Here is a 27,744-nt window from a genome sequence, read left to right as displayed (position 1 = left end):
CTCCAGTTTAATTGTATTTAGTTCAAACATAAGGATTGCAAAACCTATTCCCCCCTCAGGCCCCCACGTCATCTTTTCTTCCTGGGCCGCAAACATGTGGGATGACCAGACAAAGTGGCAACATCAGCCAGAACTCCTAACTGGACCAACACTTCTCTCCAAACTACTCTGTGTCACTGTTCCCCCTTGAGACTCCTCTGGCAGGCCAAGAATTCTTTTCTTCAAGACTTCCCAATAAAGCCACATAAACGAGGACCAAGTTATAAAAAAAAAAATCTTTATTTCATGTACCAGGATATTTTTTTTTTGTAATTTTCTGTTTTTTAATTTTTTTTCTTTTTAACAGTCTGAAAAAAACCCCACAAAATAAAGAAAATGGAGGTTGGTTTCTTGAACTGGTTTGAGCTGGACATGAGCAATATCCTTAGAAAAAGCTTTCCCGTCAGTCCTAGTCCTCCTCCTTCTCTCCCCCTCTCTCACACCCAGGTGCTCACTCATCTTCTTGTTCCATTCTGCGAATGCTCAAGAACTTTGTGGGCATCAAGTTCTCGAAAGCAGCTTTGGATTTAAACCAAAACACCGTACTCTGTCTACGCCGGAGTTTGGGAAACCAATTTTAATTCAGTGCTTGGAGGTGGAGGGAGGGGGTTATTTTTCATCTATTCTTTTACATTTTAAAAGGCCTGGGGACCAGGTGGGGATGGCAGGCTGGGAGGTAACTGGAATTCAGCAAGAATCTCAGACACCCAGTACAGACTGAGGCATGCCACCTAGATGATCAGTTTCATCTAAGCTTTCTCTGTGCTTCTCCATCAGCACCAGACCTTCCCCTCAAGACCTAGAGAGAATTCGTTTAACCTTGGACTTAAATTTCCCACATGTTGCTCCCCAACCCTGCCCTGGAAGGAACCCCACTTTCCTGTGCTGAGAGGGAAAGTAGGATAAAGCAGCAATATCTGGGGCCAGGAATCGTTTTAGGAACAGTGTCTGTACTCCAGTGGGAGCTGAACCATGGGATTAACGACTTTTAAAACTGGAGCAGCAGGAATTGGAACAGAGTCAAGGGTGGGGCTGAGCAGCTGAAAGGGTCAATTGACCCACTCAATAAACCCGCAGCCTTGGACCTGCCGCTGGATGCAACAGAAGGGATTCTGTTGTCTGTACGTCCCTGGAAAATTCTCTCAACCTGTGCTGGCCCTGGGCTGGTCTGTAGCTGACTGAGTGACACACAGCAGCATATTGCTTTGCCCACTCTCCCCACCATCCCTCTCTGTGTCCTGGTAGCAGCATTATGAAGGGAGCTGAGTTACAAGTGGTTTCTAGGACCTCCTTGGCACATTGAGTCTCCTCAGCACAAAGCCTTGGTGCTAAATGTCAGGCCAAGTCCCCGGTGCATGTGATAATCCCTGGGATGGATGGGTGCTGCAGGCACAGTGAGGAGGTTTGCAGGATTTACATTCTCGAAGGAAGCAGGGAGGGGAGAGCAGATGTCTGCAATGGTGTGGTGGGACGAGTGTGCGTATGAGCGGGAGACTGTAGGCCTGACTCTCCTCTCATGCTCACCAGTGAAAACCAGGAGTAACTGCACTGGAAGCAGTGGAGTTATCTGGGGTCAAACCAGTGGGAGAGGAGAATCAGGCCCAGTGTGTGTATGAGCAGGAAGAGGAGAGCATGTATATAGGAGTTCAAGGGCCTCACTGCCTTGCACCTGTGTTAAGTCACTGCCCCAGGACTGAATAGGGTAAAATACTACCACTGGGGCAAGCAAATGGAGACCTCCGATCTGGTAGCACTTTGCACCCACCCTCCTGGGTGTAAATGACTACGCAGGGGCAGGGCAGTAGGGAATTAGGCCTTGTACGCTATAAAGTCTGTCCAAGACTTGGGGCCCAATCCAATGCCCATTGAGGTCAATGGACAGACTCTCGTTGGTTGTAGCAGGAATGGGGGTTAGGCTCCTGGTGACTAGGCAAAACTGACATTTGAAGGTATATACAGCAGTAAGCATCCCATGTCTGCCTACCCCGGGGAGCATCCACTGCATGCATGATGGGAGTGCGCATGTGAGTGCTAGTCTCTTTATTAGCATATAGTCCTTATGCTGTCTGTCACCCATCCCCCCAATAGCAGCATCTTCCTCTCCTCAGGGAGAGATGTGTATCTAGCACAAAGCCCTGTGGCTGGGGGGGAGCCTCTCCCCTCCTGCCAGCCGGTGAGCTCTGGCCTCTCAGTGATTTTCATTTTGTTAAAGGGATTCAATTTCCGTTTTCTCTTTACAAGCCCCCCCTGCTAATTTGCATTTCCCTTCCTCCCTCCCCCCAACTCCCACGTTTTCACAGTTTAAAGCTGGAGAAAACAAAAAGAAAAATACTATCTGGTATTCTTGCAAGTAAATCCACTTACTGTATTTACATTTATTTATAGTTGGTTTTGTTTTATTAAAAAATTGCCACTTATTTTTTAGAAACTTTTTTTTTTTTTGCAATGTTGCTGTTAACCACAGGATCCCCAGGGACTAGTGAGTCCAGGTTGGTCACCATTAACTCCCTGGGAGCCCTGGGGACCAGGGAATCAGCATTAACCCCTGGGATTCCCAAGGACAGGAAAGTCAGTGTTAACCCTTCAAGGGCCCACAAGAGACACATGAGTCACCTTTGATCCCAGGGTCTTGGCAAGTCTGAGCAGGTCACAAGTAACCCCAAGATCTCCAGGGTCATCATGAACCCCTAGAACTCCCACAGATACACTCATCACTGCTAACCCACCCCCCATACACTTCCTGGGGACCCCCCAACTCCCAGAGTCTGTGAGTCCACGTCGGGTTAAAACTGAACAGAAAACAAACCAAAAAAATGAAAGAATGAAACCTGAAAAAATCCAAAGAGCTGCCTCCTCCTCCTCCTCCCACTTAATTTTTTGTTGTTTTTTTTGTTGTTTCTTGGTTCCCTTTTTTCAATTTGTTTTTATTAAATGTTAAAATAATGGTACATGGGAAATCATGCATTTTCTTTTGAATTTATTTTCTATTTTTTTTAAATCTCTCTTGGTTTTTAAAGTTTTTTCTTTTTTTTCCTTTTTCTTATTTTTTTATACTTTTTTGTCAGTGTCATTTCTTTTCTTTTGTTTCTTTTCTTTTTGTTGTTGTTGTTTTGTTTTTTGCTTTTGGAAGGTTTCCCCCATGGATGCTTTCTCTTCTCCCTCCCCAGCCTGCCCTGGTGCCCCTGTTCCTCCTCTTCCATTTCCTCCCCACCTCCCACCTGCTCCTTCCTCATTTTCAGCTCCTGGCGGTGGCTTCATACCGGGGTGGTCCGGCGGTTGGCTGTGTTAGTGTGGATAGAGTCCTTGTTCTCTTTCTGGATACAGTTGTGAACCTGGAGGAAACTGTTATCCCTGTCAGAATTGTAGGTGGCGGTGGGGGTGGCAGCAGCCTTCAGGGGGTCCCTGGTCAGGGTATACATCGAGATCTCCGTTGATGGGAGGGTATTGAACCCTTTGATCCCGACGGGCGAGGCATCCCTGGAGTGTGAAGGCTCAGTGGAACGGGAGCTGGAGCGACTGCGTCTCTGATAGCGGTAGCGGTAGCTGGGGATGCGGGTGATGGCGGAGGACTGGAGGTAGTCCGTGGCACGAGCGTTGGCACGCAGCTGTTTGTGCCGGTCAATAAACATGTGGACGGCCAGCACTCCCACCATCTCAGCTATAATGAAGGACAGGGCCCCAAAGTAGAAGGACCAACCATAGGAGTAACTGTTCTTCTTGGAGTCGCTCTTGGAGGGGTCTCCAGCATTGGCTGATATGTACACAATGATGCCAATTATATTACTCAGACCTGCGGGCGAGGGTAAGAGAGAGAGGAAAACATTAGAGTGGCCTAGAGGGAAAGGACAGCAGGCGGTGCAAGGTTAAAGCCACCGGTCTTCCCAAGAGCAGTCCAGTGCTGGTGAGGGCCAAGCTGCCTGTCTGCTCACAGCTCCCCAAACTAGCCTCCAACCCTGCCCTGCTTGGAGCCCTCTCTGGGGATTCTCAGGTCAGAGAGCAATTCATTCCACATGTTCACTGAAACCTAAACTTCACCCTGCTACTGGTACCCCAGTCAGTCCTGCCTACCTCCGTGAGACCCGCTCCCTCAGCAGATGTAGAGAGGAGCTCAGTCTCCGACTCCATGTACATCCAATTCTGAGATCCTGTCTTCCCAGCCCTGCACCCCAACACCGCTCTAACCCTGGCCTGGAGAAACTGATTTCCTATATCTCCTCCACCCAAGATTGTTGCACCCTGTTGAGAAGTAGTCAGGGACTCCATGGCTCCATCTGTCTGATGTCAGAGTCTGTCCAGTGGTGGACGTAGCCATGTAACTGAAGGGAGCTGGGATTCTTTTTTCTGTTTACTGCGTTTGTACATGTAGAGGAATCTCTCTGCAGGGAGCAGCTGCCATTTTGTGCGTCAGTTCAGATACAGAATGTCAGAGTGAGTCACCGTGTGCTCTCTCTCTCTTTCTCTCTCTCTCTCTCTCTCTCTCTCTCACACACACACAGAGACTTTATATTTACTCTTTCTGGTTGAATGTTTTCATTCATCTGAAATAAAGCTCATCTAGACTGAAAAATATATGTTGCCCTTTTTGCCTGTGCAAACATACCACCTCCTTTCCCTTCTGCCTCTGCTGCTCCATCACCTGGACAGCCTGTCACTCTTTCTTTCTCTGATGGTATCTTCCTCGCTATTGCTCTTAGTCTTCCATCCCCTCAGCCCATTTGTCCCTCATCCCTTTACCTGCAGACACGAAGAAGATGCCGGCACTAAGGATGATGTTGTGTCGGGTTTTGTAGAACTCGCTGGCTGCAATGCAGAGTCCACCCATGAAAAGCAGAATCACACTCAGGATCGGGAAAATACTAGAGGCCCTTACAGCCCCTGTGAAAAAGAGAGGAAGAGGGGGAGAAATAACAGCACAGGTAGGAGACAGAGGAAAGGGAGAAGAGAAAACAATACAGGAGACAAAGAGATGGGGAGGGAAGGGAACAGATACAGAGGGGAAACAATAGCATGTATTGTGTGGGGGAGAAGGAGAGGAAACAGAGAAGGGAGAGAAACATGGAGAGGGCAGAGTGATTCAGGGAGGAATAAAGAGAAAGAAGGGGAGGGCGAGAGGAGACAGAAGGAGAGAGTGGTCACAAATGGATCACCCATGTGTTGGATTGTCATTGAGACTATCAGAAGCCAGTGGCATACTCAGGGAGCCTGATGGCAGAAGTTTACCTGGGATTCTTTCATAACCTGGCTGAACCCCCTGCAAACCTCTCACTCCTGCTTTTGTTCACACCGTTTGCCTAAGTAGGGCCCTTCAGCTATTATTCCCATCTATAATGTGATGCAGTTTGGTTTTTAAAGAGCAGTGCCAGCATCCCAAACGTTTCACCCAAAGAGTCAGTCAATTGCACATCATTTGGAAAGTGAACTCACCTCCTAAGGAGAGATTTGTAGAGAGTTGGAAAGCAGCTACCGAGGCAAGGTGACAGTCTGTGGCTATAGGCTGAGGCTGCAGCCCTCACTGGCATTGGGAAATAAAACTCACAACCTAATCCTCCAGAAGCACAGGACTCCCAATGGCGAGCTAAAGGTGCAATTTGACAATCTCATGCATATTCCATCCAGCAGAGAGCAGTGCACATGCATGTGTAAACACACACACACACTGGGAGGACCTCTCATTTATTTCAGCCAACAGACGGTGGTGGTGTGCGTTTGTGCACCCCTCGACCCTCCGCTTCATATTCTCTCCAGCAGAGAGCAGTGTTGTGGACTGGCACATGCTGCACAATACATCACAGCAGGTACAGTCAGTATTTTTATGAGAGAGGCCTCTCCTCTCTTCCCAGCAGAAAGAAGATGCTACAGTGTGAAACAAACACATGGCTGAGAAAGAACATGCCTCAGTGCAAGAACAGCCCAAGGCAAATCTTCTTTCAGTGCAAAGGTGGGAGAATCAACCTGAATAAAGCAAACAAAGGGGGTTTCCCTAGACAGCAGGGACAGTTGGTTCACAGGCCCTGGGGGAGAATCTATCCCTTGTATCAGGGACAGGCACTGAATTCTTGCTGGTACCGACTCTAGCACAATCCCTGCTTGCTATAAACCCAAAAGGGTGTGAGGAACCTCTCACCTGTTCTCCAGTCCTACGTAGCTCTACTTCAGGGAATGGGATGGAAATAACCGTGCTAATGGTTTGGGGAAAGTAGGGAAAGATTGAACAGTGGGGAGCCAAGTGACAGCAAGCAAATGCCAAGTGGATGCCCGCTGTATGGAGGGGCCCTGTGGAAATTGTTAGCATCACATGCTGGGGAGAACACAAGGTCACAGTGTGAAATTGGGAGCAGAGGGGTGAAACCAGGATTCTCTGCCCTTAATCTCAGCTCCGTTGCCTTATTCATTTCAGAAGTTCCACAGAGCCAAATGAGCATGGAAGAGAGGGGCTGTCACTGAACCCACCGTACCGTTCCAGAGTCCTGTGCATACCCAGGGTTGGCCTTACCATGAAGCACACTTAGGCAGCCGCCTCAGGTGCCAGGGGTGGGGGTGGGGCGCAACTAGGACTCAGAGTGTAGAAAATTGTGTCTGCTGCTGGTGCATATGTATTCTCTCTGCTCCAGATGCACAGAGATGGTGGAGTGCTGTGCTGGAGGAAGGAGGGCACAAGAGACATAACGGGAAGGCAGGAGAAAAGGTGAGAGGGAATAACCAAAAGCAGCAGGAGCTGCAGAGAGAGAGAGGAGGAGGAGAAGCCTCTTATGTTGTGGGGGAGGGATAGCTCAGTGGTTTGAGTATTGGCCTGCTAGAGACAATGTTGTGGGCTCAATCCTTGAGGGGACCATTTAGGGAACTGGGGTAAAGATCTGTCTGGGAATTAGTCCTGCTTTGAGCAGGGGGTTGGACTAGATGACCTCCTGAGGTCTCTTCCAACACTGATATTCTATGATTCTATGTACCTCTCTAGCACCCCCAGGAGCCTGGACTGATTCACACTAACTTCTCAGGGAGCTTGCTGCTTCCCTGAACCCACTTGAGGAGAACAGGCAGTCAACTGAAGTAGTAGGAGCCAGTAAGGCCCTTAGGACACTGATATCTTCCCTCACTCAGGCCCTGCTACTAGCCTGTTTATTAGTCCCGTTCAATTGAGTGTTGAGAGCCACTAAAGCTGGCACAGAACAGCAGTCCTGAGTGAAAGAAGGAAACACCTCTCTGGTGCAGCATTCAGAAAAAGAAAGGAAGCTTTTCTATCTATGCCGGAAGGAGCTCTCCTGAGATATATAGACATAAACGTTCACGGTGAGCCTTCCGGCCCCAGTGAGGATGTGAGTGGTGAGGAGATGCCTGATCTTCCAGTTAGTCAGAGTGCAGGTGACCTGGCAGCTACTGCAGCATCCATATCTCCATCTCAAATGGATGTAACCATGCACATTCCTGAAGAAAAGTGTAGATCAGAGAAGAATGTGATGGAAGCGCAAGAAACAGCTGCTGCTGAGTTTAGTTCCTTAAATCTAGATGATCCAGGACTGTGGATCCACTTGAGCAGTAGCCTGAGGGACTTCCTTGTACTGCATGGGCCACAGCAAGTGAAAAACTTCGTGTTCCCCAAAGACAATGGAAATAGAAGTTTCCATCCAACACATTACTGGCATGAAATCCCCAATGGTGACAAAGTAGAGAGGCCATGGCTTATGTACTCAAAAACCCAGAATGCTGCATATTGTTTTTATTGCAAACTCTTCCAGTCTAATGTTCCAGCCACACTGGGTTCTACAGGAACAAAGGACTGGAAAAATCTGGCTAGAAATCTGGCATGTCATGAGAAGACAGCAAATCACCAGACAGCATTCCATAGGTGGAAGGAGCTTGAGATGAGATTAAGGTTAAAGGCTATCATAGATGATCAGCATCAAGAGAAGATTGCATCAGAGTCTCTTTACTGGCAAAATGTTCTGAAAAGGCTCATTGCCATTGTGAGAATGCTTGCTACCCAAAACCTAGCACTGGGTGGCATTTCAGATCAACTGTATGTGCCAAACAATGGAAACTTCCTTAAAATTGTAGAGCTGATGGCTGAGTTTGATGCTGTATTCCAGGAGTATCTAAGAAGAGTCACCACTCAAGAAATGTACACACACCACTACCTTGGAAAAACAATTCAAAATGAGATCATAGAGTTACTGGTAACAAAACAGAACAGAAGATTGTGGCAGATCTGAAGTCAGCAAGATATTACTCTGTTATTCTGGACTACACACTTAACATCAGTCAGACCGAACAAATGATTTTAGTGATGTGTTTTGTAACAACAACAGAAACTAGCGAAAATGTCCCTGCAATGGTGACTTTCAGAGAGCATTTTCTAGAACGTATTGACATTGATGCTACTACAGGAACTGGTATGACAAATGTGCTTCTTAAAAAGCTGGAAGATACAGGAATTACGACAGGTGACATGAGAGGTCAGGGCTACGATAATGGTGCCAACATGAGACGAAAGAACAGAGGAATGCAAACATGGAGCCGAGAGTTAAACCCTCGAGTTTTTTTTGTCCCATGCAGTTCTCATTCGTTGAACTTGGTGGTCAGTGATGTAGCATCAGCTTGTAGTGAGGCTGCTGAATTTTTTTATGTAATTCAAAGCATCTATATATTTTTCTCTGCATCAACTCATTGATGGCAAATTTTGAAGCAACGTCTGGGAAAATCCTCTCTGACACTGAAACCACTGAGTGCCACACAGTGGGAAATTTGAGTGAAGGTGATAACACCAAATTGGGAAGATGGCTGGTGCCATAGTTGCCATTATGGAGGATAATGCTATGAGAGGAACTCTTCATGGGAGAACAGTGGCAGAGGGAAATGGCATCACCAGAAACATATATAACTTTAAATTTCTGTCTGGCCTAGTGTTGTGGCATGACATCAGTTTGAAATATATGTTATAAGCAAGAGACTCCAAGGTGTTGATCTTGATATCTCTGGAGCAATGGAACAACTGGACAAAGCCAAGTCTTACCTGCAGGCTTACCGGTCAGATGAGGGATTTCAGAATGTTTTGAAATCCCTCATCTGACGAGTGCACAGAAGTTGGCAGAGGAACTTCACACTGAAGCTATTTTCCTACCCACTCAAGAATACAAGAGTTGCTGAAGAAGAAGACATTTTGATTGTCTCTAGTGCCCTGCATTGCTAGTGTAGGTCTTCTTCAGGTATAGTTAGGAGTTTTGGAATATCATACAACATCCCAAATATATGGTTGCATTCCTTGAGCTGCATGAAACATTCTTCAGCTGATCGTATTGCACAATCTAGCACCTGGTTAAAGATTTAAAAACACATCTGTGCTCCATAATGACGCAGGAGAGGCTGGTCAGTCTTGCAACCATCTCAATAGAGCATGATCTAGCTATGTGGGCCTTCAGCAGGAAGCAGTTCAAATCTTTGCAACCAAGAAGGCACGGAAAGCACCACTTTGATTATTCAAACAGATAAAAATGTCAATGTTTGCTATGCAGACAATAGAAGTTACATTTGCTGTTCAGGTGTTTGAAAGTTAAGTGTTACTTAAAATTTTTGAACAAGGCATTTTAAGCTGTTAGTTCTCCTTTATTGGGGTAGGTAGCAGAGCAGTACCATGAGAGGAGTAGAACAGGAAGAAGGCAGAATTGAGACCTTTCAAAGTTTTGGCCCAAGCGAGGGGGTATGGGGCCATCATTTGAGCTCCCTGCCTCAGGTGCCAAAATGTTGTTGGCTGGCCCTGTGCAGACCATGCCATCTGAAGGGAAGGAGAGCTGGCAATGTGTTCTGAATGGCTTCTACCCAGCCTCAGAGTCTTGTGGCAAAGAAACACACTGATGTTCCCCCACTTTCTCCTGACATCGGCCATTTGATTGCAAGGAACCCGAGCCATCTTATCTGAATGGTTAGCAAAACCAAACTGAGTTCTAATCAGGCTCCCTGCCATCCCAATCTTCTGCCCAATCTGATTCAGGCAACAATCTAATCTAAAGATCAGAAACAACCTCCTAGACAGTCATGCCAACACTACCACCCCCAGCTCAGGTGAAGCCTCAACAAGCTCCAATTTGACAGGAGTCCTGGGAGAACTTGTCCAAGTCAGGCCATCTCCAGTCAGGCCTAGCTCAGCATGAGATGCCTTCTACCAGACACGACCCAGCAAGTACCTCATTAAGTCTGCCCAAACCCCAATATCCCACTTCAGTTAATTGAACACTGCTCTTTCCTAAGGTATTCCACTTTGGGGATTTGCTTTGAAGGGAACATTGTCAAGGATAATAGACCTACCATTTGACCTACACTTGCCTCCTTTTGGAGGCAACAGTGATCTGAGGCCCTCTGTGGGCTCTTCCCCAAAACAAATGCTCCGAAGCTCTGTTTGCTAAAGAGAGACCAATGCCAGCAAACAATTCTTCACTAGCAAATCTGTGCTCAGAGGTAACTGTACAGCAACAAAGCAGCGTGCCCATCCCTCTGCTGATGAGTGTCACCCGTGTTTGCAGCCCTGGCCCTCAAGCTGTCTGGCAAGCAATGCAACAGAAATACATTTTAAGGAAACCTTCTCCAGAGGATTATTTAAAACCACAGCAGGTGGGCAAATATTTTAGAATTGATGATTAAATCCTATCACAGTCTCCCTCTTTCATCCATATAAATGATCTTGAAAGAATCCCAAATCTTTCTAACTCCATGGTGCTGCTGGGCCTCCAGCATGCTCCAAACACACATGAGTCGTAGTTGGTGACTCCTAGAGATCCCCAGCCCTAGCAGATCCCTAATGCTTAGCCCACACAATTAAAAGCCACTTCTTTTGGGCTCCTTTATAGCAAAGATCTCCTCTCATGATGTCAACAGGAACTGTGCTCATGGAGGGACAACAGGACATAGAGGTAGAGATTAGCTGCTGGGACCTGTGCATCTATTGTAAAGGAAGACCTAGCCTCTGCTTTTGCACTGAACAAAAGTGGTCTCTTTTCATCAATGAAGGTTTTACAGGACCACACAGAACTGCACAGCTTTCCAGGCTGGCTCCACCTACCCGTACATGGGAGTTGTGAACTCTGCCCTCATGTCCCAAGTTGGGCTCTGATCTCTGCTGTCTCTGCTTTCCACTTGTGTGCCCCTTCCAGAGACACACCATGCTCTAAGTGCAGCAAGTGGCCCTGATACATGCTCTTCAGTCTTTTCTGTGCTCCAAAGAGAAGTGTTAGCTCCAACAGGCTCTGTTCTTACCTTGCAGTTCCCTGTACCACCCACTCTCCGTCTCTTATCCACAGCCCAGTTAAGTGAATGTTCTGTCAGCAAAAGATGTCTGATCAACAGCTCTGGTGACAGAAGCAGGAGCTCTTCAGAGCTTGCCCATCTAAGCACTGACCAGCAGAAACCTACTCAGTTTTTGAAATCAGATATGATCACAGTATAAGAATTCAATATATGAATCCCAACAGGGACAGCAGAAGCAGAAGTGGTGTAAGCTTTTGTGCCCCTCTCCCCCAAGTGCACACACACACGTGCACTATCCCAGCCTCCCCACTAGTGTGCCTCCTGCCCCTAGGAAGGTCAGTCTTTATGGCCCATTCAATCCTCGGTTGCTCTGCTGAGACTGCTACCAAGGCTGCTAATTAGTGTCTCTCATGGTGATAGTTTCTGTGAGGTGACTACTTGCTCCAGAAATAGACTAAGACCACTGACTCATTTTATGTGGATTGACAATTATCAAAGGGTAGTGACTCCTGGTCACAAATGACCTGGCATGCATTAGATTCAGTGACTCAGAAGTGAGAGGCTCGTGACCCCATACCCAAACCCTCTAATCTCCTTGCCTGGGGATCAGATGGAACAAGTGACCTGCAGTTTCTGTGCAAGTCTCTATAACCTACCCTCAATCCACAGGTTTACTCAGTCCCTCCCACCTGAAAAATGATTGCAACTAGTGACACAGTCAGTGCTTCTATCGTTTCCCCTTCTCCTTCGAGTAATTTTCACTGGAAGCCTCTTATCTGTTTTGCATTATCTGAGAGCTAACGGGACACTCTCTTTGCATCCTGGAAAAGCTTCCTTCTTGTCAATATTTTTCCAATGTATTTAGAGTTGGGGGTGAGGCTGAGGGGCTACAGAATTTTATCATAATTAAATACCTTTAATTAAAAAACCCTTTAATTGCCAGTGCAAGTTTGACTCTAGCAGGATCCGGTAGATTTGGTCTTGTGGAGGTGGGAGTGGATTCATTAGTGGAAGGCAGGGGACCCACTGAGACAGATATTCAGAAGGTCTTAGGGATGCCCCCAGTCAATTCTTCCAGATTTTGCCTCATCTGGCATGTTAATCCTCAAGGGAACCAGACTTTGAACAGTGTCATCTACAGGAAGCAAAGGGCACCGAGCGCTCACACCCACAATCAGTTCCAAGGAAAAGAGCCTGCAGACTTACGGAGGAAATATTCTGCTGTATCAGCTTCATAATCTGTATCCTCAGGGAAGTGATCGATTTGCTTACACAGACCTTTAAAATTCCCTGCAAAACAAGAGAAGAAAGAACAAATGAGAACATCAGAAACCAGTCAAGGCAAACAACTCCTCTCTGGGTCATTCTTTCTGCCCTCTCTGCCTCCTTTGCAGGCAACACATACCCTCACATTAAGCTCTCAGGCATTCTCTTCTGTCCTACACACACCCCCCCTTCACATCCCCATATGCACATGGGGGCATAGGAACTGCTGTGTCAGACCTAAGATCCATCTAGCTCAGGGTATGTCTACACTACAGGATTATGCCGATTTTTCATAAACCATTTTTTTAAAAACAGATTGTATAAAGTTGAATGCACGCGGCCACACTAAGCACATTAATTTGGCAGTGTGCGTCCATGTACCGAGGCTAGCGTCGATTTCCAGAGCATTGCATTGTGGGTAGCTATCCCATAGCTGTCCCATAGTTCCCGCAGTCTCCCCTGCCCATTGGAATTCTGGGTTGAGATCCCAATGCATGATGGTGCAAAAACAGTGTTGCGGGTGATTCTGGGTAAATGTCATCACTCAATCTACCTCTGATGAAGAACGGCAGACACACACATCTTTGCGCCACCTTCTTTCTCGAGATTCGCCCTGCGCAGAAACGCATCCGCATCGGTAAATGGAGCTCAGGTAGAGCCTTTTTCACTGTAACCTACACACACAGCGAATGGACTTTGGATGCTGCTGACAGACAGGTATGCAGTGCAAAGAGACATTCATTGCCTTGCAAGGTAACAGAGAAGACCAGCCTATTGCACGTTGTGCTTTGGAAATTGGGTGATGACGGTTACCAGTCATATTTGTACCGTCTGATTGCTGTCATGGGTGTCCTGGCTGGCCTCGCTGAGGTCGGCCAGGGGCGCATGGACAAAAATGGAGAATTTGACTTCCCAGGTCATTTCCTTCTTTATGCTTTTATCTAAAAATAGAGTCAGTAACACGACATTATGGGGCAAGTGTTACTAGAGAAACCCAGAGAGCAACAGCCGCTATGGGTCAGAACCAGATATCCGCGGCAGAAATGGATGACAGCTGCATGCATTCGAGGGGGTGCCCTGCACAACCCCAACCCGTTCTTCCCTCACCCCACACCCTCCTGGGTACGTGGCAGTGTCCCCCATTTGTGTGATGAGTAATAAGAATTCGGAATAAGAAACACTGATTTTTTAGTGAGATAAAATGAGGGAGAGGCAACATCTACGCTGCTATGATATCCCAGGAGGACATCTCCCCTTACTTCTTTATAACAGGCTTGTAGGGGAGAGGAGGCACAGCCTCACCCGTGCTCATGATAGTCCAGAATCTAAATTAGACATAAGGGGCGGGGGGAGGAAGAGGAAGCCTCAGCTACTAGCTGCTATGATGAGGACGGTTTAGCCAGCCTATTGCCCCACACACACACCACACTATCGAACGCCACACTGAATCCGTCCAGGAACACGACAAAGCTTAAAGAAGGGAATGACAGGGAGTCATTCCCATTTGCCCAGGCGCACAGAGGCCAGCCAGAGAGCATACACAGATGAAATGATGAGGAACGAAACAAGTCATCAACTCATACGATATAGGACCGTCTGCCATCAGGAAGGGGATGCTGGTGTTCAGCGCTGCAGCACCCCATCTACCAGCAGCATGCAGTAGATATAGGGTGACATTGAAAAAAGGCAAGCAACAATTTTTTTCCCTTTTCTTTCGGCGGGGGGGAAGGGTGTAAATTGATGACATATACCCTGAAACACCCCGGAAAATGTTTTTCACCTTTCAGGCATTGGGAGCTCAGCCAAGAATGCAAATGCTTTTCGGAGACTGCGGGGACTGTGGGATAGCTGGAGTCCTCAGTACCCGCTCCCTGCCTCCATGAGCGCCCATTTGATTCTTTGGCTTTTCGTTACGCTTGTCACACAGCACTGTGCTGTGGACTGTGTCTATCATAGCCTGGAGATTTTTTCAAATGCTTTGTCATTTCATCTTCTGTAACGGAGCTCTGATAGAACAGATTTGTCTTCCCATACAGCGATCAGATCCAGTATCTCCTGTACGGTCCATGCTGGAGCTCTTTTTGGATTTGGGACTGCATCGCCACCCATGCTGATCAGCGCTCCACACTGGGCAAGCAGGAAATGAAATTCAAAAGTTTGCGGGGCTTTTCCTGTCTACCTGGCCAGTGCATCCGAGTTCAGATTACTTTCCAGAGCGGTCACAATGGTGCACTGTGGGATACTGCCTGGAGGCCAATACCGTCGAATTGGGGGCACTCTAATCCTAATCTGACATGGCAATACCGATTTCAGTGCTACTCCCCTCGTTGGGGAGGAGTACAGAAATCGGTTTTAAGAGCCCTTTATATCGATATAAAGGGCTTCGTTGTGTGGACGGGTGCAGCGTTAAATAGGTTTAATGCTGCTAAATTCGGTATAAACACGTAATGTGGACCAGGCCTCAGCATCCTGTCTCAGGCAGTGGCCAGCACCAGATGCTTCAGAGGAAAGCGTCAGAACTACAAAGTAGGCAGGTGTGGGATAATCTTCCCACCACATTAGGTTTCATCCTGGTCCCTTACAGAGATTGGCTGAAACCCTGAAGCATGAGATTTTAGACCCCTTCAAATTTTTTTGTTAGCATTAACTCTGGATATTCTTGGTATCATATAAATCTCCACTCCTTTTCTTAATCTTGCTAAATTCTGGCTTCAATGACTTCCTGTGGCAGTGAGTTCCAGAGTCTATGTACACATTGTGTGATAAAGTATTTCCTGTTATCAGTTTTGAGTTTGCCATTTCATATCCCCTTGTTCTTGTGTTACAAGACAGGGAGAATGGACATTCTGGATCCACCTTCTCTAGATCATACATTATTTAATGTATTTCTATCATGTCTGCTCCCATTTGTCCCTTTCTAAGCTGAACGATCCCAGTCTTTTCAATCTCTCATCATAGGAGAGTTTTTCCAGGCCTTTAGTCATTCTTGTCAATCGTCTCTGACCCCCCTCTAATTCTTCAATAGCACCTAATTACACATAAATGGTATGAAATCTGGGAGCTACATCCAGATCTAATGGGCATTGGTTAAACTGCACACATGCAGCTTTGGGGTGTACAGCATGTGACCTACAGCTTCAAAAACCTCAGGATTTTAGCACTTGAGCTAAAGGAGAACCATCCTTAACTGTCAATAATACTAGGGCTCTTACCCTCGCCAGACCAGCCATGAAACAGCAGTGGTACAAGTAAGCCCTGGCCAATACTTTGCAGCATGCACATGCACACCCAGCTGTCAGCATGTCCTCATACTTCCAACCACACCCTCTACATTTTGGTGGGTGGCAGAGGTCGTTCAGTTCCCTGACCCCTGCTGACACCTTGGAACAGAGTGAAATCTGGGGCAGACTAGAAGAACCATGGTTACAACACAGAAGTGGGATCACTCAGCCCTTCCTCCTGGTATCAGGACATTCACCCCATTGCAAAACAAGACCACGCAGAAAACAATCTCATAGACTCATAGACTTTAATGTCAGAAGGGACCATTATGATCATCTAGTCTGACCTCCTGCACAATGCAGGCCACAGAATCTCACCCATTCACTTCAGTAACAAACCCCTAACCTATGTCTGAGTTATTGAAGTCCTCAAATTGTGGTTTGAAGACCTCATGCTGCAGAGAATCCTCCAGCAAGTGACCCGTGCCCCATGCTGCAGAGGAAGACGAAAAACATCCAGGGCCTCTGCCGATCTGCCCTGGAGGAAAATTCCTTCCCGACCCCAAATATGGTGATCAGTTGAACTCTGAGCATGTGGGCAAGACTCACCAGCCAACACCCAGGAAAGAATTCTCTGTAGTAACTCAGATCCCATCCCATCTAACATCCCATCACAGACCACTGGGCATACTTACCTGCTCATTAATCTCCATGGGTTCCCCGCCCCCCCAATGCAGTGTTCCTCTCTTTTCCTGGGATTTACCCTTACAGTGGTATCATCCATCTAAAACTAACTGCCCTTGACTAGCCCAGAAGGGAAGTTGCTCTGTCGGCACAGAGACTGAGGCAATTGGGCTTGGGGGCACCTGTCCCTTGGGCTCCAGAGCTCAGCCAGTGCAGAGGCATTTGTGCAGGAGACCTGGGCCCAGATTCTTTGACCTTCTGGCTTAGATGCTCTTGGGGGTTACGCTCCTGGCAGTGGCACCCCCAGATTGGGATAGGCTGAAGGGAGGAGAGCTTTCACAGTGATTGAGGAGAGTGAGGAATCCCGGGAGAAGCTGCAGAACTACACTGCCTTACAAGGAACAATGCTAACAATGCGCAGAACACAGCATCAGGAATGGAGGATGTGGGATCCCTACAGCCACCACAGTCCTAGCTGTTGAACAGAGAGAATGGTGTTGGTTGTGAGGAGCACTCAGCATATTTCAGCCTCAGCCTTTTCCATCAGGAGGCCATGCAAGGAATAATTCAGGTATCCTGGTTAGAGGAATGTCCTGGGAAGATTCTCTCATATTCCTGGACAGGACTTTGGGACATTTGAAGAAGAGACCAAGCACAAAGAATCCATCTCAGGTTTTACTCTGAGCCCAGACTTTGCCTGAGCAGAACTTAGGGCATTTAATGCAAGTCATTACCTTGTAACTGTCCATGCAGTACTGATAGTTATACTCCTCACTGTCAATTCTCCCTGCTTTGACCCTATCTATCTGATCTGCTGATCTTTGGTATTTTTTAAGACACCATGGTATCTAACAACCAATTCAGGAAGCTCCCATTAAGGAGCTGGGACACAGCAGAGGTGAGTCTAAGATCTGAGTATATTAGGAAGTAGGAATACATTATCTTTGGGTGCCTCCAAAGTTTTCAAGCCTCATGGATCCATATTCAGAGCAGTTGATTCCCTTCTGCCCCACCTCTTCCTGTGGGCTGCAGGGGGTAGCCACTAAGCCCCTCTTACCACACCAAGGCCCACATTCAGGAACTACCTGCTTTGCAGCCACAGTTCTCCTAGAAAGAATGCCTCACAGCCAAGAAAATCCACTGTATCTCCCTCCCCATGCAACTACCTGCACACACATCATCTGCATGGAAGGCAGGTAAAGTCTGAGGCACTTGAGATGCCTTTGCCCAGGTTTGGCACAAACCCTTCCCTCTTGTTTTTATGGATGCCTGGACATAGTTCGTGAATGGCCAGGTTGTGCTGACTCACTCTTTACTTCTCTCCATGTGATGTGCTCCCGTTTGTCATGAGAGGGGCTCCTTGCTCCTGACTGCTTGTGATAGCTAGCAGTCTGTGAAAGAGGAGCATCTCCGGCCTAGAACCTGTTTGCTGGGCCCCTGGCTGGGGCTGGCTGCTCTACAGCCACAATCTCCCCTGTTTCCCTAAACTCCAGAAAAGCAACTCTCACCCACCACAAGTGATATCATTTTGCCCACAGAATTGCAGGGGACCAAGACTATGTTGTCCCCACTATAGTTATGTCTTTACCCCTTTCCATTTTCCTTGGTCTTAAATTGCCCATCTTCCACCTCTCGTTAGCTTGCAGCTCTAAACCCTTTGACATGGACACGCTCGGTGGCACCTCAGTTGGCTGTCCCCTTTCACTTGGTGGGACCAGAAAAGCCTCCAGATGTAGCTTTCACATTTCCCATCTGGAATGGAACCGCCTCCTCGACAGGCAATGCCCCCTCCCACCACATGCGGTGGGGAAAGCAGACAGTCAGAACCCCAGCAAATGAGGAATAACAGATGACCAGGAATGAGCCCAAGACACTGTGTGCTTGTGTGTGGGGTGTGTGTGTGTGTGTGTATGTGTGTGCAGAGAGACTCTTATGCTTCCTGGCACATACAGGCAGTTATGATTCCCTACCCCTCCTCCCCACCTCATAACTCCTTCCTGTCTTAGCTTGGTTAATCCCTGTATGAAAATCAGGCTGCTTATGACTGATGCTGCATCTTGTGCATGACAGTTTTCATACGGCCTCCTTTGGGTACCCTACAGAGATTCTGGGCACTCAGAGTCTGTCTACACACTACAATTAGACACCTGCAGCTGGCCCATGCCAGCTGACTTGGGCTCACAGTACTCGGGCTAAGGGGCTGTTTAATTGTGGTGTAGATGTTCAGGCTCCAGCTGCAGCCTGAGCTCTGGGACCCTCCCATCTTGCAGGGTCCTAGAGCTTGGGCTCCAGCATAAGCCTGAACGTCTACATCTCAGTTAAAGATCCCCTTAGCCTGAGCCCCACGAGCCTGAGTCAACCATAGGTTTTTAATTGCAGTGTAGACGTACCTTCAGACAACAAGGGCAAACTTCAGTGCACTGGATGGGGCAATGCTTATTCTTTGAAAATCCCCTTCCAGTAATGGGTGCCCAAGGTGTCTGGGTGCTCAGGGTCAGCAGGTGCCCAGCCACTGGGATTTTCAAACTCTCCTTGCTGAATGACACTATGCCCCCTCCAGGCACTGCTGTTCACGCTGTGTCTGCACTAGGCTTTAGTCTGAAAAATGCCTATGACTGCTGCCATTGGTCTAGCTCCACCACTGGCAGCAAAGCTGGGAGTGCTGGTGTACACAGGGCTCCAGGTGTCTACTGTCATTTTAACCACTGTGCTGTCTAACCCTGCTCAGAGCATATTGACATGCCAAGGTGGTAAGAACACTGCTGGCCATCAGAGCTTTGTCTTCCCTAGCACCCCAGCTGCTAACATATCTGGAGCCCAGCCAGATAAGAGGAAGGATTCTACCATGGGCAGGGCACAAACCTGGAGTCAGGAGACCCCAGTTCAATTTCCTGCTCTGCTACAGACTTCCTGTGTGACCAAGTCACTTAGGTTTGCCTACACTGCAGTAAAACACCTGCGACTGGCCCGCATCAGCTGGTTTGGGCTGTGGGGCTATAAAATTAAAGTTCAGACATTCAGACTTGGGCTGGAGCCTGGGCTCTGGGACTCTCACCCCTTGCGGAGGGCTATACTGCTAGGGTACGTCTATAATGCAATGTAAACCCAGGATTTGAACTCAGGCTCAAGCCTAATCCCCCTTCTATCTACACACAAATTGTGCTAATCTAGAGCTTGAACCCAGGGTCTCAGAACCCCACAAGGGTAGAGGGGCCACGCCCGAGTCAAACTAGAATCCAGGGTTCACACTGTATTGCTTTGCAGTATAGATGCAGCCTTACTGGACTCGTGCTCCAGGAGTCCACCAAAAGTATTCCAACAATCCCATGGGCTGACTTTCTTAGTTCTCTGGACAGTCAAGTTTTTCCACACTGCACCATGAAGGGCTAAAGCAACTACATTTTGGGAGGGTGCTAGGAAGTGAGGGCTATGGGTGGTTGGACTCAGGCCTGCATAGTGCAGTATAGATATTGAATCCCCAGGCTGAGACCCAGGATTCAATAATGTCTAACATGAGGTTACAAATGAGTGTAGATCAGGGATCGGCAATCTTTGGCATGCGGTCTGCTGGGGTAAGCTCCCTGCCGGGACAGTTTGTTTACCTCACAGCTCCCACTGGCCACGGCTCGCAGCTCTAGGCCAGTGGGGGCTGTGGGAAGCGGCGGCGAGCACATCCCTCGGCCCACCCTGCTTCCTGCAGGCCCCATTGGCCTGGAGTGGTGAACTAAGGCCAGTGGCTGAACCTACAGACATGGCAGATAAACAAACCAGCCTGGCCTGCCAGGGGACTTACCCTGGCAGGCCACGTGCCAAAGGTTGTCAATCCCTGGTGTAGATGCTCAAGCCCTAGGTAACAAACCCAGGGTTTGCTAACTCGAGTTCTACTAACTCTGTGCTTATATTGCAGTCTATACTGCCTACTAAGCCCAGCTCTGACTCAGGTTTGAGTCCAAGCTCCCCTTCTGTCCACACACAAATTAGTCTGACTTGGGTCAGCAAGCACTCAGGTCCGGAGTCCTAGGACCCTGCTAGGGGGTTGATCAGAGGCCAGTCCTGCTGTGACTCAGGTCCAAGCCCTGTCATTTTGCAACATAGATACACACAGCTCAAGCCACAGACCTGAGTCAGAAGGTCTGCGTAGCGCAGTATGGACATGTTTGCACAGCTGTGAGACCTGGATCCAGCAAGCAAGCCCAGGTTTACAAAGCAGTTTGGATGCTCAAGCGTGGGCTTGGAAACAGCCATGACACAAGCCGGGTCCCACAGACATGGGTTTACAACACAGTACAGACACACCCTTGGGGTGAGATTCACAAAGACACGTAGGTGCCTAACTCCCATTGGTTTACCTAAGAGTGAGGTGCCGACATACCTGTGCAAATCCCACCCTTAGTCCCTCTGTGCCTCAGGTCCCATCGGTAAAACGTGCTCTGCCCTCTCTGACAGGGGCATTGCAAGAATCAACACATTACAGACTGTGAGGTGCTCAGAACGATTGGAATGGGGGCCAGATCGGCGCTTGAGAAGGACTTGCAATGGTAGAAAATCTTTCAGAAAAATCCTGGTGCCGAGAAGGCCTATATGTCCCGTCCATTGCTCCAAGGTCACTCAGCGATTCTCTAATGGGGCACCTGTGGCCTGCTGAGACAGGAGAATGACCTCCTCTGCACCTGCATTGATAGTAAAGCCTCCAGTACACGTGGGGTGGGGGAGGGAATTGGTCACCAGTCTTCCCGAGTGCTGTTCAAACAGCCTTCCCCATTCTGCACTCAGGGGCTGCAGGAGTGGGATGCGAAGCTGTGAAGGGGCCATTTCTATACCCTGTGGCCAAAACTTTCTGAAGGTTCAAATAGCCATTTGGGTGCCTATCTATGGGCCCAAGACCCTGTTAGAAGGACAAGGGCAACTTCTCCTCTGAGCCTGGCATTTCCTTGCCTACCACCTCCCTTCCCTGCGTTGTTGCATGAGAAGCAACCCTAAAGTGGGCTGCTTCTGTACAGCCTTCTGTCTTCAGTGCTGTCTCCCTGTTCCCCAACCCCCCTAGTCAACTACCCCTTCTAAAGCTCTGCTGTGTGAGCCTCAACACTTTCCACACCTCCCCCCTGCCACATTTCCTATTGGTCCTGTCCCAATCCTGCATCTCCTCTTCCATTCTAATGTGAATCCTGTACACCGTCAATATATCTGTCTGTCTCCCTTCTCCAGCCAAGGTCTTGCTCCTAAGAAGTAAGTGTCCCTAAGAAGTAAGATCTTTACTCTGCACTGCCTGCCTTCAGGTGCACAGGCTGTGGCACAGCCAATGAGGGGCTCCTTCAACACCTAAACCCACGAATCCTGGGCTGGTCATACTTCTGATTTGACTTACTCTGGAGCCCCTGGAGCAGGCCTTGGTTGCTCCTGGGCCCTTCTGGAAATGCTCCTTGGCCCAGATCATGCCCCTATCCCTGTCCCCAGTCTGCCCCATTACAGGGTTCAAGCGACTAGGCTCTCATACACCTTGGGCACAACCAAGCACCAGCTTGGAATATCCCCTGGGTTCCACAGCCATGCAAATGGCTACTTTGCACCTGCCCAAGCTGCTGAAAATGGCGGCCTGAAGAACTAAGACTAGCACTCCAGGGCACCCCGAAAACGCATGGACCAAAGGGATAGTATATTCCAGTTGGGACAGGCAGGGTGGAGATAGTACCTGAGGCTGAGATTTGCAATGCTGCCTAAGGGTTTTGGATGGCCAATTTACATTGAAATTCATGGGAACTTGGCAGCCAACTCCCCCACCCCTGATGGTTTGAAATATCCTACCCTTACTATATAGTATGAAATCAGCGGAGCTACACTGGTGTACACCAACTGAGAAGTTGGCCCTATGTTATTAGTAACAGAGTTTACTTCTGTACCACTTTGTATGGCCATGTCTGTTTAAAAGTCCTCCGTGGCTGCAGGAGATCCATTGAATAACAGTGAGTTCCTGGGAAAGAGACACCCCTTTCCTGCAGGGGAGGAGGTATTTTGAGTGGCCAGGAGTGTACATCTGGAGACAGAGAGCCTGAGGTATAGGGAAAGACATCTGAGAGCAACAAGCAGACAGAGGTGGAGCCAGGGATGAAAAGCCTCCTTTCCCAGAATGCTTTTGGATATTTCCTTCTCAGCATAGGTTTTAGGGAAGAGGGCTTCTGGGGAGATGTACAAAGGGAGCTGGATAAGACTGCTTTCTTCGCCAGAGAGGAAGGATGGATGCAGTGGTTAGGGTGCCAGTCACTGTTCACTTCCCTGTTCTGCAACAGATGCTGTCTGTGATGTTGGGGAATTTATTCTGTGTGCCTCAGTGCTTTATCTGTAAAATGGAGATAACAGCCCTGCCCTACCTCACAGGGGTGTTGTGAGGATAAATACACCGTGAGAATCTCAGATACTATGGTAGCAGAGGATATAGAAGCAAAATAAATAAAACCAACCAGGTTTAGACTTCCTGTTTTATTAGTAATCTCGATCTCTGATGAAACTGGTATTTAATATTTACCCACGAGAAAGCTGCCAGAAACAAAGTGTGAAAGGGGTAGGTAAATCATGTTGTGAGAGAGAGAGACATACACATTTCTGTCTGTTCCAAGTCCCCATCTCAGAGCTGAGTCTGTTTGGGACCAGCTGGTGAAGCGAGGCTCGAAGCCAAAGTCTGTGCACAGATGAAAAATAGCAGAGAGCACCATGGGAAACTAAGTGTGGAGTTCATATTTATACATATTGGTAGAGAGCTTCAAAAATTGGAGACGTCCATAAGCCATCATTGACAACAGGGACTCGTGAGTTTGGGTGTCCCCTTTTAGACTGCCTAGCCTGAGACCCCTGACTGTCAGGAAGTGCTGAGCACCCTGCTTTCTGAAAAACAGGCCCCTTTAAGGCATCTCAAATTGGGCAGCCCAGAATGAGGCACTCAAAGCCGCTAGTAGCTTTTGAAAATCTTGGCTTCAGTTCCTAAATTAATATTCAGTCACCTAAATGAGTGGCTGGATTTTCAAGTGCTGATTGTCCATTAGCTCTCATTGACCTTTATGGGAGCTGTTGCGTGCTGTGCACTTTTGAAAATTAGGCCACTTATTTAGCTGTTTCAATATGGATTTAAAAGCCTAACTTTAGGGTCCTATTTTGGAAGGTCTTGGCCATGGTGCAAGAGGGAGCAGAGCTGCAAGAAGTAATGCTGGCGATTCAGCAGTTGCGGCTCGAACATCTGAGTGAGAACCAATGTCCCAGCACAGTGCAAAGGGTTGCTATACTAGCAGAGGTACCACCTTTTAGGTGAAAGCTAGGTGAGGTGCTGCCCATGTACTCCACAACTCTGCTCCTCAGGCACAGTGGAACTTTCTGTCATAAGGGAAATCTCATCTGGACAGGAGACAAAGGTTGGGGGCAGGTAGGGGGATGAGCCAAGACTGAGAAACAAGCTCCAACCTGTGACAAATCTCACTGCCTTCCACTTCCAGTGCAAGGTGCATTTCTTCAACCTGGCCTTCTCTAACATAAACACACAACAGTGTAGACATTCAAAACAAAACTAAACCCTACCAAACCAGGCAATACACTGCACACACAATTCTCCCTCCAGGGATAGGGTAAAAGAAGGAATGAACCAAAAGTGACAGATATTAGTCACATCGCTAAATGCCATACTGGAAGGGGTTCAGATACAATGGTTAGTGCAATATAAAAACCTATACAGGATAGAAATAGAACTTGTGATTATTAAGTTCACCCCATCCCTGGTAGGACCATTAGCCTGATTCTCCTTGCCACATTACAGCTGGAACAGTGTTTCTGAAACTGGTGTCGCCTCTTGTGTAGGGAAAGCCCCTGGCGGGCCTGGTCGGTTTGTTTACCTACCCCGTCCACAGGTCCAGCCGATCGCAGCTCCCACTGGCCACAGTTCGCCACTGCGAACTGCTGGAAGCGGCAGCCAGTATGTTCCTCGGCCCGCATTGCTTCCAGCAGCTTCCATTGGCCCAGAGCAGCGAACCACAGCCAGTGGGAGCCACGATCGACCGAACCTGCGGACGCAGCAGGTAAACAAACTGGCCCAACCCGCCAGGGGCTTTCCCTACACAAGTGGTGACCCCAGTTTGAGAAACACTGTGCTGCACTAATAACATTCCACCAGCTGAAAATTCAGTCATTCATTGGATATGGTATTCTTCGTTACTTCCTATCCTAAACTGTACAGTAATGTTGCTATGAGTTGTTAAATAGGTGATGCATTCTACCTCAGAACTGGCTACAGTTATTTCTGTATGTACAAGTATAGTATCCCTGGTAGCAAAACCTATCATTAACATATAGATGGAAATTTTCATATAAAAACACCCTCTTTCATAGGGTCATAACCTTCTAAAACAAAAACGTCTTTGCTTGAAATTTCCCATCATTTGTCTCAGCCAACAGCTAGATTTATCTAGAAAAGCTGAGCAAAATCTGTACACTCATTTCTGACGTTTTAACTATAAAAATAATTTAACTCAGAAATGTTTGAACTTTACAATTGATAGTCTTCAGTCTGATTTAAAATATTAACAAGTAGCATGACAATAGAAGCGATAGAAAAATCCATGTTACACATGAACAGAACAAACTTTCGGCTCTATGTAGGGTTGTGACACTCTTTTCTGAACTGGAGCACTATGCATCAAGCCTGGAGATGAATCTCATTGGAAAAAACAGTGTAGAACCAAAAGATTAGCAGGTTCACCAAAAGTCATGTAAGACGGTTGCCCTTCATTCTGTATATGGTGCATTGACACAACGGTGATGGGCATACTGGAATTAGAGCTAGATTTCAAAGGAGAGAAGAGATATTAGTTAGGTAGGTCTGGTTTTCTGCTGCTATTTCACTATGGAATTCAAAGTTGTGACTATGCAATTGTGGAGGTACTCAGAGAAAAATCAGCAGAGATTTTAGCTATTATTTCTACAGCATTATAATGTTCTCGGCTTTTTACAAACATAAAAAGGAAGGTCCCGGAGTGGTTTATGAGAAGATGAGAGAAGCAGACATCAAGGTGTGTTTCGAAAAGACAGGGTACATGGGAGAAAACATGCGCAACTAGAGAGGAGATGTAAGCAGGGGCAAAGCTTTGCAAGGCCTTGAAGGTGAGACTGGAACCAGGCCAAGTATTCAAGAAGTGAGGTGGCATAGCTAGATGGAGTGTAAGGAGGATGATTTTAACAGCAGCATGTTGAATAGGTTCCAGGGAAACAACATGGGAGCTGGGGAGGCCAAGGAGCAGTTTGCAGTAGTTAAGGCAAGAGATGACCAGGGCATGGAGAAAAGTTTCAGCAGTATAGATAGAGTAATTGAAGAATTTCAGAGATATTACAGAGGAAGTACATGCAGGATTTAGCAACAGCCTTTGTATGTGTGGGAGGGGAATCAAATGTGACACCAAAACTGTGAGGCTAGTAACTGGAAGGGTGGTGTAATTATCTGTAGTGACAGAAATGAAGCGGGTAGGGTGTGGGAAGGAGATAAGCAGTGCTATTTCCACCATGTGTAGTTTGAGTTGGTGGCTGGACTTCCAGGAACAGATATCTGTGGTGGGCGGGGATATGCAGATGGCAGACTGGAGGGCAAGCATTGGTATTTAAATGCTTTTCTTTTTCTTATTTTTTAATTTAAAATAATAATACAGTCAAGGAAACCATATTCATGTAACCATGTTAAGGTTACAATATTCAACCCTCAAAAGTCAGGAAATGCAAAAATTCTCATATGGTTATTATTAAGGCTCTGTGACTTCTGCAGTGGCTGGTGCTGGCTCAGGGCTGCCAGAGCTGGGCATCCCATGGGCCAACAGCAGCAGCAGTAGTTTGGGTGTGTGGGAGGGGGCTCAGGGCTAGGCGTAGGGGATTGGGGTGCAAGGCGGCACTTATCTCAGGGTGGGAGGCTTCCCGGCTCCCACCGGCATGTCCCTGCAGCTCCTAGGTGGAGGGGCCAGGTGGCTCCGCCTGCTGCCCATGCCCACAGGCCCCACCCCTGCAGCGCCCATTGGGTGCGGTTCCTGGCCAAAGGGAGCTGTGGAGCCGGTGCTTGGTGGGAGCAGCACATGGAGAGCCCCATGGCACCTCTCCCCCAGGAGCTGTAGGGACATGTGGAGCCAGATAGGGAGCTTGCCAGACCTGCCAACCCTTCCTCCCCAGCACCAGTGGGAATCCTGGGCTGCGCACCGCCCCCTCCAACCCCAGCAACAGTGGGGATCCCGGGCTGCGCACCACCCACCTCTCCTCCAGCACCTGCAAGGTCTCTGACCATCCCCCAGCACCCATGGTGCCCTACACTGCCCCCCACAGAGCATCATGCTCTCCCCCCAAGTTTTAGTTAGGGGTATATAGTAAAAGTCATGGATTGGTGAATTTTTGTTTACTGCCCAAGACCTGTCCATGACTTTTACTAAAAATACCTGTGACTAAAATGTAGACCTAGTTATTATTCATCCATATTATGATAGTTCTCAAAAGCCCCAATGAATAGAGCTGTGCTAGGCTCTGAAAAAATGTGAGTTAGAGACCCCCAAAGAGTTTATACCTTAATTCACCATACTGGACTAATTTTTCTCCTCAGATCTATCTGTGCAACTCATCTGGGGTAGTAGAGGTATATATGAGGACAGAATTGGACCCACTGTATATAACAGGGAGTATTTGGAGGAATTCATGTCACTACAGGTGACTGATGGTTGCTCTGAGAACTTTAGCTTTTCTGTTTCCCATCTATTGAGGGTTTAAATTTGCAACCCTAACATTATGTTTTTGTCACTTTTCATGTGAAATCTCCTTGATTGTTTTTTAAATTAGATAGGGAAAAGGAGATTAAAATGCTCATCTCCTCCATCCAGTCCCACATCTGCATCTCTCTCTCTCTCTCTCTCTCTCTCTCTCTGACATATCCTTTTGGATCTAGAGAGAGAGATTCTGGCCTTAGTTATACTGGCACCATTCTGGTGTACCTTTGTCTGTGTAATTCCTTTACATTTACATCAGGGTAACCCAGAGCAGAATTGGGCCCATAGTAATTAGTTTATAAATTATGTAAAGTGCTTTGGGGTCCTTCAGGATGGAAGGTGCTATATTAAAGTTATTTGTTATTAATAATTTAAAAAAATACCCCAGAGCCCATGGGAAATAATCCAGAGAGTGGAGCAAGCCAATTATACAAGCATCATTCAATCCAGTCCTCCCGTCCTCTTCTGAGCCAGCCGTACCGCTCCTCCCTCCATCCAGTCACAGCACGAAGAGATCCTGCTCAGTGGTGTCTACTGAT

General features: G+C 47.7%; 1 protein-coding gene across 2 annotated transcripts in view; it reads right to left on the bottom strand.

The window, feature by feature from the left end:
- Positions 1–2,806: 2,806 nt before the first annotated feature.
- CACNG2 (calcium voltage-gated channel auxiliary subunit gamma 2) overlaps positions 2,807–27,744 on the bottom strand; it is a 66,032-nt gene continuing 41,094 nt past the window's right edge. For both annotated transcript variants that reach the window (XM_032781735.2, XM_032781737.2), the window contains 3 exons: positions 12,478–12,561; positions 4,774–4,914; positions 2,807–3,829 (listed from right to left, as the gene is read on the bottom strand). In XM_032781735.2, the coding sequence (XP_032637626.1) occupies positions 3,294–3,829; positions 4,774–4,914; positions 12,478–12,561 (761 nt within the window). In that variant the 3' untranslated portion in view covers positions 2,807–3,293. The remainder of the gene's footprint in view (positions 3,830–4,773; positions 4,915–12,477; positions 12,562–27,744) is intronic.

Source organism: Chelonoidis abingdonii, chromosome 1 (assembly GCF_003597395.2).
Source record: "Chelonoidis abingdonii isolate Lonesome George chromosome 1, CheloAbing_2.0, whole genome shotgun sequence".
Classification (NCBI taxonomy): domain Eukaryota; kingdom Metazoa; phylum Chordata; order Testudines; family Testudinidae; genus Chelonoidis; species Chelonoidis abingdonii.
The sequence above is the reverse complement of the archived record's forward strand: the minus strand, read 5'-3'. Positions and strand labels throughout refer to the sequence as shown.